Source organism: Ctenocephalides felis, unplaced genomic scaffold, assembly GCF_003426905.1.
Source record: "Ctenocephalides felis isolate EL2017-DRISC unplaced genomic scaffold, ASM342690v1 CF-g0.4_SCAFFOLD_03571, whole genome shotgun sequence".
In the NCBI taxonomy this organism is placed as follows: Eukaryota; Metazoa; Arthropoda; class Insecta; order Siphonaptera; family Pulicidae; genus Ctenocephalides; species Ctenocephalides felis.
In genome coordinates this window covers 57,282,600-57,301,389 of record NW_020539725.1, presented here as the reverse complement: position 1 = coordinate 57,301,389, position 18,790 = coordinate 57,282,600, and the positions used below count along the sequence as shown (strand labels likewise).

At 26.2% G+C, this 18,790-nt stretch overlaps 1 protein-coding gene across 1 annotated transcript; it reads left to right on the top strand.

Moving 5' to 3' along the window:
• Positions 1-480: 480 nt before the first annotated feature.
• LOC113385383 (retinol dehydrogenase 14-like) lies at positions 481-17,528 on the top strand. The gene is made up of 7 exons (XM_026623229.1): positions 481-562; positions 12,812-12,939; positions 14,142-14,293; positions 15,750-15,887; positions 16,167-16,335; positions 16,398-16,540; positions 17,251-17,528. The coding sequence occupies exons 2-7, from the start codon at positions 12,815-12,817 to the stop codon at positions 17,526-17,528; spliced, it is 1,005 nt and encodes a 334-aa protein (XP_026479014.1). The 5' UTR covers positions 481-562; positions 12,812-12,814.
• Positions 17,529-18,790: the final 1,262 nt, after the last annotated feature.

The window sequence follows — 18,790 nt, the reverse complement described above, 5'->3', positions numbered from 1 at the left end:
TACTGTTTGAGAGAAGAGAGCGTCCGATTTGAATGATTCAAAAACATTTTATTAGTATATTATGTAATTTATTAATTAGTGTTTGCATTTTTATTTCGATTATTTGTATGCATTGAAAATGAGTCAAATCAACACTCCAAACTCTTGCTATTACAATAAAGACATTTTTCTTTATTAAATTCTTTTACTTATTGGATAGATGCTCAAAAATACTATCATATGTCTGAAAAACACCTTATGCATTATATTTATATGAGTATATTTATATTTATACCACTAACACATATGTATGAAATACACAAATCTCCGCTTTAAATTTCATATAAATTCATAATACACCTGCTGTCTTAACTCTGCGAGTTATCCACCTGCAACTACAGCATCCATGATCAAGAAAGAATCTTGCACGTTGGTACATGTGTTTAAATCCCACTACTAACGTGAAGTTGGTTTTCATAGAAATACTTCCATCTCTGAGTTGTCAAATGAAGTAAAAATTAAAAATAAGAAAGTTGTTAATAGTTTGTGTTGACTGTTATGAATAAAGTGTTATAAAACAAAGGTAAGAATTAAAATATATATATTTGATAAGTTTAAAAAATATAATTTAATTTATATTGCGGCAGCATGTGAGAAGCACTGTAAGGTTAGAATTGGGTTTATTTGACAAAACCTTATTCGAATATCAGGAGTACATAACCATTTCAAAAGCGCGTACGTGGAGATATGTTTGAATAACTGTAAAACATTTTTTAATCTATCACAAATGAGTATACGCACAATGATAATTGAATGCATAAATATTTTTAATACATGTGAAAATGTATCTCTGTTATTATTGGTATTTATTTTTTATATATTATTTCAATATAAAATATTTGTTGCAATAATAATAATATATCAACAATAGCATTTTTGGACCAAATTTGGTTAAAAACGATTTTTTATGAATTTTTGTAGCTGTTTATGATACTTATATTTCATAAATTTATTAAATTTGCAGCTAGATATATATTACATATATTTTTTAGCATGTTAAATCGAAACTAATAGACTTTTATTAAACTAAACCGAATTTATAATTATTTTCTCATTTATTATTTTATTTAAATTTTATAATTTTTATACTAGTTTATTTTTGTGTAACAATCATTTTCTTCAAATAATATTAATCATTCTTTAATAAGAACAATTTAATATATTCCATGTATTTCTGAGTACTCTGTGAGTCCCATCATGCATTTGTGTGCAATTGCAAAAAAGTGCAATTACATGCACGTGCATCTATTTTTAAATAAATAGTCGTTCAAAAGTCGTTTTTTGAACCAATTTTTATCGAATATTTTATATGTAATATATTAAATTATATGTGCAATAAAAAGGATTCGTAGGTTAAACCAGAAATAGTTTCCAAGCAAAACTAATACATATTAGTTTTACTATTTTAAAATATAAATTGAATATTGATTTGTGGTTTCTTGCGGAAAATTATAATTTCTTTATCTGTTTTTATACAATCATTTTATGATGTAATTGGTTAAATTACAAATATATGCTTTTTACATCTAATGATGTTATTATAATATTAAACTCTTGTATTTAGATTTTTTACCTAAACCACATTAATTGATTTAAATCAGTGAATTAAAAAATATTAAAGTATTATATGTACTATAAAAAGACCTATAGATAGTTGTTTGCTTGTTTATCTATGGTTCTTTGAATCTAATTGTTTTTTATTTAATTTTTGAACAATTTTTACTAATGTGATTTTTACGAATTTTTGAAAACAGATATTAAATTAATGGATTAATGAATTTATTATTTAAATGGTAAAAATTTCAAACAAATGTTTTTTTTTCAAAACTCTTATCGATAAATGCGTAAAAATATCTATATAACCGTTTTTAAATACTTGTTGTTGCATTAGAGATAATAAGTGTTTGTCGTAATCAACATATCTACATAAACTTCCAGTACATAATTATATATTTATATTCCTAAACACTTCTATATTTTGCTAGATCACATTTACAAAATGAATAAGTAAAAATATATTTTTGCGAAATTCCAAAATTTTTCTAAAGCAAACGTCTTCTTTGGGAAGTTAAACAATGGTTGAATCCATAATTTTTATTATATCTTTGCGAATTGCTCTTTAACAAACAACCTAATATTGTATCATTCAGTATTATAAAATAATTAATAATTTACAAGGGAAACTAGGATATTCAAAAATCAAGACGAAAAATTTTGTTGGTAGCTCTTGTACATCGATAAAATATGCAAATATTTTTTAAAAATGTAAAGAAAATGAAGTATTATTTAATTTTTTAAATAAAAAATAAAATATCGTTGTAAGTCTAAATTTAGTTTCTTTGAATTTGCTTATTTTCATCTACAAATTATTTGAGATGAAATTAAAATGTGATTTAACAGGAAAAATAGAAAATTTTGTACCAAGAGCAAAAATATGCTTCAAATTTGAATTCATAATTGTATTGGAAAAGCATTTTAAAAGGGATTTCAATTCTTATTTTAACAAATTTTGGCTCTATCAGACTGTCCTTTCATTAATAAAATAAGAGACAATTTGATATAAATATATTGATATGAATACTTGCGCAAAATTGATTTCATAAAAAAAATAAAAATGCCTCCGTAATATTTTTGGATAAAATTTTGGACCGAGAGCAAAAATATGCTTCAAAGAAGTAATAAATGTATTATAAAATATTCTAAGCATTTATTTATAAGTGATGCATAAAAACCATTTCAATTCTTATTTTAACGAATTTTAGTTCCATCAGACTGTCCTTTCTCTACAGTTTCAATATATTTTCAAAAATGTACAATTGCATGATATTTTTTACTATTTGTTATAAAATTATTTTTACAGTATCTATAGAATATCTTCACGGATAATTTGAAAATATTATTTACCGTATGTACAATGTGTTGTGTGTTCATATTTTTACACCAGTATATCTAGCTGGCTGGAAGTACTTGCTGGTTCTTAACGCATTCAACACACGGTGCATTCACTGGTAACGGTATTAAGAAGTAATACCACATCAGCTTCGATGTGGCCGAAACATTGTGGTAACCGAAAACCGTAAAGGAAATTAGGGTCAAATGAACAGTTTCAAGGGATAGTGCGTGCACTATTTATTAATATAAATTTCTCATTTCGTTTTTTTATTTCTCAAGTTTAAACTTTTATATAGTTCTAAAATTCGGACCCAGCAATGGGTAAATTGAATCAGGCGTGGGCCAAGCTAAAAACTAGTTCTGCGTTTCTGGTTCGATTCGATCCAAGGCCAAGTCCAACATCAGGCAGCTTTCATGTCAAATTTCCATTTTAGGTTTCAAATTTCAAATATCAATCTCAAGTGAAAATCGACTTATGTGGGTATAGCTACACATATAATCATAAAATGTCAACAAATACTTCGAATATAGTTAATTAGTCAAAACTGGATTGGACAACTACTTAATTGTTATTCATACAAAAAGTACGATAGATTATAATTAAAAGTACATATAACAAAATAAATCTCAAGTAAGAGCCAGTCGGTAAAAAACGGATCGAGCATAAACTAGTCCCGGGTTCGATCCCAAGATAGGCCAAATCGATATCAAGCATATGTTTTTGTCTCTTTGTTCCATATCTAACATACTTAAACTAAATATTTAACACTTAAAATCGCTTAAAATGTTAAATGATTTAGTAAAATTTTGGGTTCATGAAAATGATTTTAATATTAACATATAATAATAATAAAATTATATAAATATATATGATTTTGACCCATTGTCACCATATCTAACAAACTCAGACTGAGCTTTAAAAATGTTAAATGCCTAACTAAAATTTTGGGTAAATAAAAGATATTATATTGAAGAATAAAATAATGACTTTATGGAATATTAATACTACTTTATTATCCATTGCTCCTCTATACTACACACATAAATTTCATGCACACAATTTACCGCGGAACAGGTTTTTTGCTCATCAAAGCATTTTATCCAAAAATCGATGTGGCCCTTAATATATATATATATATATATATATATATATATATATGTATATATATATATATATATAGCATTACTATATTGCCTACATAAAAGTAATTAAATTTGGTGATGATTCTTATTTATATACGCTTTCTAGCGTAAAGTTTGAAATATTTTATAATTATTACAAAACCGCAACAAACGCGTTTTGGGGATTTTGGGAATATAACAAAATTGATTTCATTTCATTGTAAAAATTATTAGTCGTGAATACCACATTGGTTTGTGATATATGGTGTTAGCTTAGAAATTCGACTTTCTTCGTGTTTTGGTACGTTGCTTTAGTATTGAATTTTCAGTCAGTTGTTCATCTTTTGATTTTAAGTTTACAAACAGTGTAATAATCAACATTTGACTATTTTTTATAATTTAAATTTAATAAATTTTGATTTCGGGTTATAATAAACTTTACAGAGAAATGCTGAAAGCTCACTAGCTTTTCTAGTAAGTATTCTGAATATATGTTGTTCTATTGTACTGCTTATAAATTACATATTTCTATCATGTTGTTCATCCTAATGTAATTTTTGTTCATGTAAGTAATATTTTGTTTTTTATTGCCCAGAAAAAAATCAATAATTATAATATTACTTAGAAAAATTAACTAATGTACGTGAATATTTTCACTACGTATACAATACAATACAATCAAAGAATCCTCTCACGAGACACGACGACCAATCACAATCGACCCGTACAGAAATGATATCATCGAAAGCGAATGAAAAATCATTGGGCCCCCGTCTCGGCCATAATGCTTTTCCGTTGCATTTTCACAGACTTACTTCCTAGTCGCGCCTAAAGAAGTTTTACTTCAAAATTTTCAATTGGTAATCAAAATGATGATTACAAATCAATTTTGTTTATTCATTAAAAATATAATCATTGGTAGTAAATATAAATAAATTAAATAGCATGTTATAATATAAATATTAAAATGGGTTTATGTGTATGTGAATCAATATTTAACATTTTGTCGAAGTTAAAAACGGCTGCAACGATTTTCAAATGTGATGAAACTCGATAAGAAGTCACGTTGATTATTTTTGCGTAACGATCAGCCAAACCGTTTTTTATGACTAGCATTAGATTGCTTACAAATAGCAAATAAGTACAAAATTTTCGTCCAGCTTTTTAGAAATTTCTGAATCCTGATTTTTAGGATTTAAAAACCGTTGCAACATATGATAGGAATCTTGCAAATTAGTTTTTGGTAACAAAATTCTTGATTTTATTAAATTTTATATGATGAGAAAGTTTATGGTCTTAATGAACATCCCAAAATATTAAAGCATACGACAAGAGGTTTATTTATGAAAATTTATTAAAGTTTGGACTAATGGACAGTGTCAAAATCTCAAATTTTCAGGGGGCGTCCATTAATCACATGATCGACTATTTAAGGATTTTTGGACTCTCCCTCTCCGGATTTTTAAAAAAAAATCATGTAAAATATTCACCCACGTGATATTTCTTGATTTTTGTCAAACCCCCCTTCACCCTAAAACCTCACATGATTAATGGACGACCCCTCCTAAGCGACAATTTAAAAGTTTCTAAGTTTTATTTTTTATTAATTAAGTCGATTATTTGCAAATATCGGAAAGTTTTAACAGCCTTAAGGAAAAAGAACACTCACATCTATTTTATGGTGACGTTATGATATTCGAGTATTAAGAACTAAAAATTTAAAATATTGATTTTTTCCTCGATTTCCTACTTTATCTAATTTATTATTGTTTTATACATACTCTCTTAGAGCACTTGGAGAATTTTTATATCATAAAAATCATCATTTTTATGTTCAATACGGCCCTGTTCTACAATCAAAAATCTAAATTTTTCATTGTCATCGATGATAATTCCGATGTGTTATATTATTAAGTATCATTAGTTATTAAGGTCAGCAACGAAATAACTTTCTTATTCGACAATAAAAGACGGATCTTCAGAGAGAAACCAGAAGAAAAGAAGAAGAAAGTGTCTGACTTATGTTGAGTAGCCTAAATATTGCGCCTCGATGCCTTGGTATGTCGGTTTTACTTTCCAAGACAATAATAACATCATCAGTCTTAACATTGTGGTCTTAGGATTGTGAATTAATAGGTAATAATAACATATTGTTTAATGTTTTTGTTTATTTATAAACTCCTATTACATAGCGCATAGAGTATTACAACCATTTCGTCAGATACAAAGTTTTAAAGCGCCAATAAGCTTTCAGAATAAAAGTACTATTTTATAAAATAAAATGCTATTTTTGACTTGATGTTATGGTAGAAAATATTATCGAATGTGTATTAAAAAATAAAAAAAATAAGTTTACTTAAATGCTGCTTCATTATTTATAAATTCCTATTTCTATTATATATACGAATTGTATCAGAATCGTTTGAATCTTCTAAAAGCTTTCGAAAAATATTATTTTGACTGATCACGTGATCAAGTGAATCACTTGATTCGTGAAAATGTGTATTGATAGATCAAATAATATAGCACAAAAAAAACATTTATTAGAAACTTTAAAAAAAATAATAGTTCTATAGAGAATAGCAATAAATATGAATTATCTATGCAAAAAACAACTTGTGTATTACAAGAGTTATATTTTAAAATGATTCTTTAATTATAATTCGTTACATGTATTTACAATTCATATTGAATTATGTACGTATTATGTAAATCATAAGTATTACTAACATAAATCTAATATCAATGCAATAATTATAAACAAGTTCGTATATAAGAAATGTTCGAAAATAAAATAATGTCTCACTGTTCATATACCTTAAATATTATGATTCTGATTAAATATTTGAAATTAAACATTTAAGATTAAAAACATGTTTGTTCAAACAAAATTATTATGAAGTTAATTTAAATATTTATAATCATACGTATTTATTCTAATTTCCTACCGTTGTGCGATAAGAATATAATTGCTTTTCTAATGATATATTATCGCAAGTAATTATAACCGACTTCAAAACAACGAACTTTGAAAAATAATGGCATAATATACATGTATATTATTGTATGAATAAAATAATATTTTGTTAATATGAGACTTGCTTGAAAACTCAAATTAATTGAAAAATTTGTTTATTTATTTCATGTTTTTAATTATTAGATATTATAAACTCTGACTATTAAATGAATTAACATATATGTCACTATTTGTCCATTTTTTCACCGATTAGCATTTTTATTTATCATTTTCAAATTCATATTTACCATTTGGCCAATATAGAGCTGATTCTATTTTTCCAATATTTTGTAATTCATAAAAATGAACATTATTTCCGAATAGTTTGTATTTTAGAGAATTTGAAATCATTCAAATAATGAGAGTTGTATATTGCTATTAAATTAGAAATAATAATGAAGAGAACCATTCTTATATATTAATCGTTGAACGAATATTTTTAATTAATTACACTTTTATATAATTTGTTAAGGCTTGAATGCCAAATTTGTAGTGTTTGCAATATAATAATTTCAGAAAGTGAAATTTGAATGAAATCAGTTATAAAAGGGTCTCTAATAATATAAAAAACGCTTATAAAAGTAAAGCTAATGAGTGTTTTATTACACACACACACACACATATATATATATATATATATATATATATATATATATATATAATAATTTAAACGTATATAATATATGCATGCACCTTGCATATTAATAAAGCGAACGATCCATTTTTTGTGTTTTGATTGCGCAGTGAAGAAAACAATTATATTGCAAAGGATCTTGAGAATTAATTTTTACTGAATGACGTTGGGAAAAATAACAAATAATGTACAAGCCGAGCAGCCAGTACTTTTTTCTAAAAAATAAAACTGGCATGTGATAATTTTACTATATATACATAACTATAATAGACTATATATATAATAGAGATATTAAATATAAGACCTTCATAAAATATTCATATTATGAAATACTTTTCATCAGCATCTCTTTAGAGTTTTAATAATTTAAGGGCAATTCTAGTACAGAGACATTGAAAATGAAATATTATCATTATTGTTTTATAATTTATTTATCAACGTTAAAAACGTAAAACAAAAAAATTACAATTTTAAAAATTAGTAATTGTTGAAATAGGGGGTTACAAAAAATTTCCACGTGACCGTGTCACGATTGCAACCCTCTTAGTAATCCAAAATGAAAAAACAAGATCATTAATATAGAATGATGTCGCGATGGTATATACTAGTAAACAAAAAAGACCATTTTCATACCACTTTTTGAGTTTCTCGATTTTTTATTTTTTTATTTTATTATCAGATTGCATTTATCTTCTATATTTTAAAATTTGAAATTAGGAAATCGGCTCTGTTATTACTTTTAATTGCTTAAGCTTACATTACACGTGTAAGCTTAGGTTTACTCATTCATGTAATGTGAGTTAGTGCTAAATATATATATCTGTTTGTTGGGTATTAGAAATTTCTATGATTTAGCAAATAAATTGATTTGTGAGAAAATAATATTTTATATCATATTATTAATACTTTTTTTTATTATAAAGGATCAAGTAGAGAATTTAATATTTATTGATAAAACGCAGTGTATATGAAATTAGTGTACTTTACATAAAACAATAAGTGATCAGTTCTAAAATAATTAAAATAGTGTGAAACTTCTATATCTTCTAAAATCGTTTATCGTTAATTTGCATATATTTATTTATTTTCTATAATTTTCCAACTAGCTTTTTCTCAATTTCTCTTGTTGATAATGATTTATTTTATATACGAGGTCTGTTCAAAAAGTACTCGGAATTACTAATAATTAAATTTCGCGGGTCTGGAGTGTCTGATTGTCAAAATTTTTTTTTTATTGTGTTGGTATACATGCCCCTAAAGTATGATGAAATTTTCAGCTATATTCACTGTTTACTTTGTCTGTGGTAGTCGCTAAGGTTCGACGTGTTTTTCTGAGCTCGGCGATTTTTACAATGGAAGAATTGAAAAGTCAAAGAATTGTATTAAATTTTGCGTAAAAAATGAAATAAAGTGTTGCAAAGTGCAAAAATTCACCAGATATGGCTCCGTGTGACTTTTTCCTATTCCCAAAGTTGAAGAGCCCATGAAAGGACGGCGGTTTTCCTCGATTGAAGAAAATCGCTGAGAGTGCTCAAGGACATATCAAAAAGTGAATATCAAGGGTGCTTCGAAAATTGGAAAAAACGCTGGCATAAGTGTATTTATCTGGGGGGGACTACTTTGAAGGGGACCACATTAATGTAGACGAATAAATAAATATTTTTTGAAAAAACGAAAATTCCGGGTACTTTTTGAACAGACCTCGTATATATATATATATATATATATATATATATATATTTTAATTACAATATTTGGTACAACTGCTAAATAATATACATCTAGTAACATTAATGAACAATAACATAAATATAAATAAAATAGAGTACAAAATAAAGGATAGTATTCACATTAAAATGATACCGTATTATGATGATTTAATATAAAAAGAAGAATTTAATATAAAATAATATAAAATTATGTTTTATAAATAAAAATCTTTCATAAAGTCATAAAATTATTGTTCTTCATATAAAAATTATTTTAAAATTAATTTATTATTTTCATCGTTTTTTATTAATTTATTATTTTAGTCTTGGAATTTGGATAAATCCTTATTGCCATATTTTCTTTTTAAATACTCTTACCAACTCAGATTTGTGAATAAAATAATTAGCATCGTTGCAAATATTTTATAATCTTGAGGTATTAAATTTCTCATATCCTGTTCAGATTGTTTTTATTATAAGATATCATTCGCGATCGATCAATTTCTTCTTATCTTCTACCTGAAGTATTTCATAATAAATAATTCATTTGTTTAGTCTATCAAAAATTGTGCCGAATCAACAATTTAAATAATGCCAAGTAATAATCTAAAAATCCAAGTGACTTGTGAACGACCTTCATAAAACAAAACCTGATATTCCGAATTCTAGTTTTTTTATTATAAATTATTCCGTGGATTTTTGACGATTTTATTTTCAGTGTAGTATCTACTGCGTGTGATAGAACTAAAAGTGTTTAGGATAGATATTCGATTTATGAAATTTTTCAATTTGATTTATTAATTCAATTTTTTGTGTGATATATAAGATTTTATAATGGATTGCAAAATGGACAACGATTTTGAGTATTTGGGTAACTATTAGTATATTTATATGTAATTGTATTTATATTTCATATATTAAAATGTCATGTAAATTATATATACATGATATTTCTTATGAGAACTTAACAATTTTATAAAAACATACTGGCTTTACAGTAAATCATTGCGTTTATGCTAAATAATAGAGCAACTCATTCTTCAAGGTTAATTTTATTTATAAATTATATTTTAATATTTTATATCTTAATATATATTAAAGAAGTTATATCTAAAACCCATTTTCAAGTTTCTGAAATTTTTTCCATGCAAATTCGATATGAAACTTAGATTGAATTGCGCTTATCTAAAAGTTGATATTAAGAGCTAAAACTTTTAGAGATTTTTTTTATCAATTTGGAAAATCGAAAATGTCCATATTAAGCACCACCCTAATATATATATATATATATATATATATATATATATATAATAGTTTACAATACATACTTCCATTAAAACCTTTTTAAAAATAAAATTTTATTATGCATCTATTTCATTATTCCCAAAAAATTACTGATATTATTCAATTGAAAACAACAATTACAATCTATTTTTCAGATTAGTTTTGAAATTTGAAGTAATTTGTTTAATTGTTCTACGATATCCTTGAAATAATGATAATTTGTATTTTGTTTAAACAATTGTCGTTAAAACATTTTTCTTTAAATTTCATGTTTAGTACTAGTAGTATATCAAAATAACTTGTGTGTTTTAGTGTTAGTGTTCATTTTATTATTAGCTCTGCGAAATTTATTTATTTATTATAATTTTTCTATCGAATTATAAATGGTGCAATTAGTACGTTAAATTAAAATTTAACCTTCATTACAGCAATTAAATTTATAAAACCAGTAATAAGCTTTTATAATGAGTTGTATACACCTCTTGACAAGTAATAGTTACTACCATTAAAATGTAATTATATGTTAAATTAATATGAAGAAACGGAAGTTATTTATATAGCTGAGATATGTGATTTGCTATAAATGGATATATGGTAGAAAATTTCCATTATTATTTTTAGATTTTAAATATATATATATATATATATATATATACATATATATAATAAACTTGTTTCCTATCAATAGACTTGATATGCATTTAAGAAATTCTGATTCTGAAACTATTTTGATGTCTGTATGGACCATAACATTGAACGCATGAAGATTTTTAACTGGTTTTTGACCGACAAAAAACATGTATATAACTATTATGTATTACATATAAATATTTATAAAGATTATAACCATTACATAAAACTATAACATACATATATCTCTATAGGTATACCTATAAAAAATCATAGTTTTAGGTATACCTATATCTGAAAATTTAGAAAAAGTTGGGAAAAGTTATTCAAGATTCTAAAATATGATTATTACATAGATTATGATTATGTACATAGATATGGTTATGTATGTATATACACATAGATATATTATTTAAGAAATTTTTTTAAAATTTTGTTTTTATTATTATTATTTCTGGTGTTTTGAGCTGAAACTGAAAGTGAATTTGTTAAATAGATTTAGAATAAGATAGTCTTTGAAATTTTATTATTTAACAGCTATCGACATTTAATAGAATTTATGAAAAAAATGCCTAAAATACACATTTTTAAATAAACGTGCACATATTCCTGTGAGAACTTTCAGTTTTAACACAATAAATAATAATAAAAAGACAAAAGTAAAAAAATACAAATACTTTAAGCAATATATCTATATGTAAAGAGCACATTCATATTTTAGAATCGTGAATATTTTTTTCAGTCTTCACCAAGTTTTGAGTTTTTCGGGCAAAAATCGAATAATGCTTATATAATAGTCGTATATTATTAATTCATAATATAGAGAGATTTGCAAGCAAATAGTTACACATGCTTTATTGCTGTGGTCAGGAAACCGGGGTAAATTACCCCAAATGGGGTAAAAATGGAAATTTGGGATAAAAAGTATTTTAATTGATATTGACTTTATTTGCTACGTAGTGGACCGTAGAGTGGTACAAGGACTATAATCCACGGATGATTATGTGGCATTAGTAAATTTCTCTAGAATAAAAAGTTTTACAGCAAATAAATAAGATTGACTTAACATACTGGCAATTTCTAAGATTGATAAAATTAAAATTCAAATTAATCAAATAGATAGAGAATTTTCTTTGCCATGGGGGTAATCAACGTAATCAAGTAATCAACTTAGACAAAAATATTTTGGGGTAATTATTAAAAATGTTCCCCGACAGCTGCTCTATTGATTTTCATACCAATTTAAAATAATTACTTTACGAAATTATTATTATGTTTACTGAGAATTATAACTATGTGATTTATTACTATTTTTTAATTTTTTTTTTAATTTTTTACTAAAATGTTTTTTACACCTATTGGTAGATTTGCCCGTGTTTTTTTCCTCTTTATTATTATTTAGCATACTGCAAACGATCAATTTTTATTGACAACACAAGAATGGTGTGCATAAGTCCTATAAAACTGTTTTCGTTTTCGTTTCAGCATATGATGTCCTGTTTATCAGCCTTTTTGAATAATCTGTGGGTTCAAGCGTTTGCCATCGTAGGACTCGCGGCCCTTGCGACTATAGCCGCAGTTATTAGACTCTATGCGCACATCACTTGCGGAAGGTAAGAATATAGAAAGGACAGGTGAAACTAAATGAATATTTTTGAATGATTCCCATCCAGGACAATCATAATATACACCTAGTGGCGTCGGAACCGTGTATTTGTGAGCTGAGCCCACCCAAAATCTCGAAATTTGAGATTGACTAAAATGTCTAAAAAAACTCACTGGCTACCTAAAAAAAAAGAAAACAAGAGCCCACCCATAAAAATACATCTATCCTCTGTTTTTCACGGAGATAAGTTCTATAAATTTATAGAACTTATCTCCGTGAAAAACATAAAAATGTATTTTTCGAGTTACACGTTTTTTTAAAAAAAACGTGTAACTCGAAAAATACACTTTTATGTGGAGCAACCGTTCTATATGGAAATCATCATAAAAATGCCCTTTTTGCCAGTTTTTAATATGATGAATAACAAACAGATTGTTCGAAAAATAAATATTATTACATGTAATATCAAACACGTTTAATAAATTATTACAATTAATAAAATAAAATTTAGTTTTGATCTTAAAACCGTAAGTTCCTATTTTATCTACATATTTCCATCATAGACTACTATAAATTCATAATTGTACGTCGATTTATCTGTACAATTATGTTCTTATTTAAACTTTGCACTAATTCTATAGACTGTCCTCTTATTCTTAATCAACTATCCTTTAATGTTCCAAGGCTATCTACGCGTTCACAATTATTTTTTAATTATCCTACTCCTAAATCTAATTCTCTCTTAAATTCGCCTATTCTACTTATGTCCTCTAACTTTAACTTAATTAATAATGAAATAGATATTCACAACACTTCACCTAATCAAATAATCTCCATCTGCACAAGTTAACCTTTTTATTTTCTTTTTAAATATCTCATTATTTTATCTTATTCTGTTTATAAATAATATTGTTACATTCTGCATTATATGTAATTTATGTAAGCATTTTATGTTAATAACTATATATTGTAATTTTGTATATATTTTAATTTAATTGTTATTCATTATGTAAAATAACTGTATTTTTGAGTCCTCTTGGAGTAATCTGTGGGCTATATATTTAAATAAATAAATAAATAAATAAATAATTGTAACATACATTTTGTAGTGTTGTAATTTGACAGTAAAACAATGAAAATGTTATTGTAGATATAAGATAATTATAATTTAGTATTTATTATTATTAACATTATATTTTCATTATCAAGGTGTCATTCAACACGTAAGATGTCCGGGAAAACTATTATAGTAACCGGAGCAACCGGAGGCATAGGCCGGGAAACGGCGGAGGAATTGGCCAGGAGAGGTGCCAGGGTTATACTGGCGTGCAGAAATGCCGACAGTGCTTGCAAGGCCCGAGGTCAGTAAATTAGTAAATCTTAGCCATATATAATGGTTTTCTTAATATTTTGAATATGTATGTTTGAAATAATCACATTATAGTCAAAAGTTAGGTTTTTACAAATATGGGTCTAAATATATTGAAGTAGTTTGCAAAGTTACCTGTTTGTGTGTTAGAAAAGTTTGTGTTTTTAAAAGCGTTTATTGAAGAAAATATTTATTTATAGTAATATTAATTTCATTTAAGCACGATTCAATTCGTTTCGGTACAATTAATGTTATAATAATTTAGATATCTGATTAAAATTAATTTTACTCTATCATGGCTTGAACAAACTTTCGTAGTTTCAAATATAGATCATACTTAGTTTATTCTTGATAGATAAAATTATAAATTTGAGAAAATGTCGATGAAAGGTCTAATTTTGACAAACGCCAAAAAATCGATAATTATTTTTGCAAACTTTGACGAATTTTTAAAATTAAACCACTTGTCGTAGGGCCATAATATTTTAGTATGATCTATAAGACTATGGTATCAACCGTCAAAAAATAATGATAAAAATTGTCGATATAAATTCTTTTAACACTTTATTACAAGAAAATGGCCTGGCTGATATTTACCGAAAACTCATCAGGTCGATTCCCAACCAATATCTTTCAAACGGTTTTTGAATTTTTAAAATCGATTCAAAATTGCGGGCTAAAACGTGGACGAAAATTTTTTCACTTTTTTGCGATTTACAAAGAAACGGTTTGGTCGATCGTAGTACAAAACTAAGGACAAACAATAGTCCTCATCGAGATACATCGAATGGTTTTTAAATTTTTTAAATCGATTTAGCCGTTTTTGAGAAAACGTCGATTTTCTGAAATCAAATCTGTTCACACACACACACGCACATACTTTTTCCAAATTTGGTCTCTTTCGATTCAGAATGGCTTGAAACGCCCAAAAAACATAAAATTAGCGATTTTTTTATGAAAAAATTATTCATCCTTTGGGAAGTTAAAAATGAATCGTATTAAATATATGTAAATATAGAGAAAAATTAAAATTAAACATAGATAAAACAATATACACATTGCTATAATTCTCTAGTTTTTTGCCCTATTTCGAAAAAGTTAGGGGATTTGCTCGAGCCGTGCCATACCGTTGGCCTTACGGTGTTGGACGGTAGGTCAAAGAACTACAAATTTTAAGACTCAACGGTATATAAAATACTAATCGCCAATTATTATTCGTTCATATAACTTTTTGATTGATGATTATATTTAACTTGAGCCCACAGTCTACAATTTAAACATACGACCTCTTCTCTAGGGGCCCTAATTGGTCGCATACAAATTTTTCATTGCAAAAGAGCCGAGTACATCAAAATTGTGTATTCTTTTTCTAAAATCTATCATGCTACTATTTGTTTCAAACTACTATAAATTTAGTTTTCCAGATATGTTTTAATTATAATTTTCAGATGAAATTGTATCTGCTACTGGTAATCGAGATGTCCATGTAAAACTTTTGGATTTATCTCGAATGCGATCTGTTCGCGAATTTGCTGCCGATGTACTTCGCACCGAAACGCGGTTGGATGTTTTGATTCATAATGCAGGTAAGTTTCAAATTACCTTTATTGTTCGGGCGATTTAAAAATATTATTAATTTCAAAACGAATGCTCATATTTATCTTGAAATAAGAGTATAAATTGCACCACAATCATATAACAGTGGAAATATTGCGCAGAAACAATGAATGAGTGTCGCATAACAGGAATAAGATATAGTAAACGTAATAGAGTTTGAGATATTTTTTTTTAATTATTTGGCCTTGGACCGTTAGGTCATTTGGCAAAAAGATATATTTAACTATCAATATATTTTACGTTTTAAGGAATGGCCGATGTTTTTCGCAAACAAGTTACTGAAGATGGTTTAGAAATGACCATGGCGACTAATTATTATGGACCATTCCTACTGACCCATTTGCTGATAGACTTGTTGAAGAAATCAGCACCAAGCCGAATTGTAATAGTTGCTTCAGAACTATATAAATTCTCAAGGTATTATTTATTAAAATTAATTGATTACTGTTTACTATTTCAAATGAACATTTTATTTTTAGATTGAATCTAGACAACCTGAATCCAATAAACACAATCCCAGCATATCTATACTACGTATCTAAATATGCAAATATTTGCTTCTCAAACGAACTTGCAAGAAGATTACAAGGAACTAATGTTACTGCAAATTGTTTACATCCAGGTATGAATTTAGAAATAAACAATATTATGGAATGCTCATCAAATGATTTCTGGTATTACAAATATTTGCTCATCAAACAATATTCTAGTCTAGAAGACTAATTAATTTGACTGTAAAATGTTATTAAACAAAATAATGGGAATGCTCGTTGATTAAAATAATTTTAAATAATTTCTAATTAATTCTGGTATTTTATACATAAACAATACATAAGATATAAATGCTACTGATATCGAAATTTTAAATAAAACAAAAATAGAACGATATTATAAACAATGATTATCACCTTTTCGATAGCTTTGTTAAATGTATTTATGAACTTCCCGAAGATGAAGATTGTTTTCATCAAAAAATCCGATTCGCTAATTTTATATTTTCTCGACCTTTCAAGCCATTCTGGATCGAATGATACCGAATTTGGAAAAAGTATGTGTGTGTGTATGTGAACAGATTTTTTGCCGTAAATCTACGTTTTCTCTTAAATGGCTGGACCGATTTCAAAAATTTAAAAGCCATTCGATGTATCCCGATGAGGACTAGCCGAGCCGTTTCTTTTAAATAGCAGAAAAATGAATTGACAATCCTTTTCCAATTTTGTGTCAAACGAGCAAGGCGAGTTTTCTGCGAAAACATAAACCTTCGGGAAATTAATAAAAATTACAAACAAAGTTCAAAAAATTTTCTCCAACTTGTTTTGTTTTTTCCTGCAGGTATGATCGACTCTGGTATTTGGCGCAACATTCCCTTCCCTCTAAACTATCCAGTCAAATTAGTGACCAAAGGATTTTTCAAGACTCCTAAACAAGGTTGCCAAACGACGGTCTACTTGGCAGTATCTGAAGAAGTTGAAGGCGTCAACGGTAAATATTTCTTAGATTGCAAAGAATCGTCATTAAAAGCCGGTGCCAAAGACGAAGCAAAAAATAAGAAACTTTGGGAATTGTCAGAAGATTTAGTTAAATTGCAGCCTACTGATCCGCGAATTTAAAAATAAGAAGATAGTTTTATTTTGAATTGGAAAATAGTGCTAAATCTATGTTGTATGTCTGACCAATTTTATAAAATTTTGTAATTGTTATTTCTTAAATTTAACTAAGAAAATTAACTATATAGGAGGAGCAAGGTTTCCATGATTTCATACAATATACTCACGCTCCAAAAAATTACCTTTTTAAAATAATAAAAATATAAGGTGTAATATATAAAGAAAATGCTGTCAAATATGATAATAAGAATATTCAAAAAAATTTAATTGAAATTAGTTAAAAATTATCATTAATATTAAGAACATTTAATTTTTCAATTGAATAATATTGGAAGTTTTTCCAATTTAAATCGATTATTTTTATGCTTTTATTGAAATTGCAATAAATAAATCCAGACTTTTGGAACTATTGTTATAAGGAAATCTTCATTATTTATAAGAAAAAAGTATATTTTTTGCTTGATCGATAAAAAATTAAATAAAAGGAAATTTTATAAGCATAATTACATTATATTTTTTTGTTATAATTTATTTTTGTTAATCAAGACTTTAATGTCGTATTTAATTATACCTTATTAGTGTGTAATACGTTACTTTAGAGGTAAAAAAAATATTATTTTTGGGGTAAAAAATCAGTAATCAAAAATCGCACACATTATGTAAAGTAAATTTGTTACTAATAATTTATATAAAAACCAATTAGAATTTTTCACGTTTTTAAAAAAATATGTTTTTAAATATAAAATATGTTTATATTTGTTTCATTAAGAATATATGGATAATTATAACATTATATTTTGCTTTAGCAATCTAAGGGCATTCCAAACTTAATTAAACAATATGTTTTTACTTATAATTTACCATGTATTTTAAACATTAAACTCAAATATAAATAATGACAATAAATAGTAAATATTTTGTATCTTCTTCTTCGTAACATCAGATGAACAAAAAATGGATTGTAGTCCAAGAAATAAGGTTGTTAAGGTTTTAAGAGTAAAAATAGTTTTTTTACGAACGTGGAGCCGGTTTATCAGCAACTCCAGCATAGAAGTCTACATTAGCGTACACCTGATATAAGAAATATTTTTTTAATTCGATAATTAACTTCTTAGTACTTTATAGTAAATACTAAGATTAACGTCATGTTAATTTTAGATTAATTAAATATTAATCCATTTTTAGTTGAAGAAAATTTTTGCGTGTTTTCACCCTGCAAGCAGCATTTTCATATCAATTAGACCAATAAAATTTTTACTGCTAAA

What these genes read in the sequence shown, in the direction of transcription:
- LOC113385383 (XM_026623229.1), top strand. Translation starts at nt 12,815, where the DNA reads ATGATGTCCTGTTTATCAGCCTTTTTGAATAATCTGTGGGTTCAAGCG. An exon ending in CAGTGCTTGCAAGGCCCGAG is followed by an intron (nt 14,294 to 15,749) that starts GTCAGTAAATTA and finishes TATAATTTTCAG; the next exon opens with ATGAAATTGTATCTGCTACT. An exon ending in TGTTTTGATTCATAATGCAG is followed by an intron (nt 15,888 to 16,166) that starts GTAAGTTTCAAA and finishes TTACGTTTTAAG; the next exon opens with GAATGGCCGATGTTTTTCGC.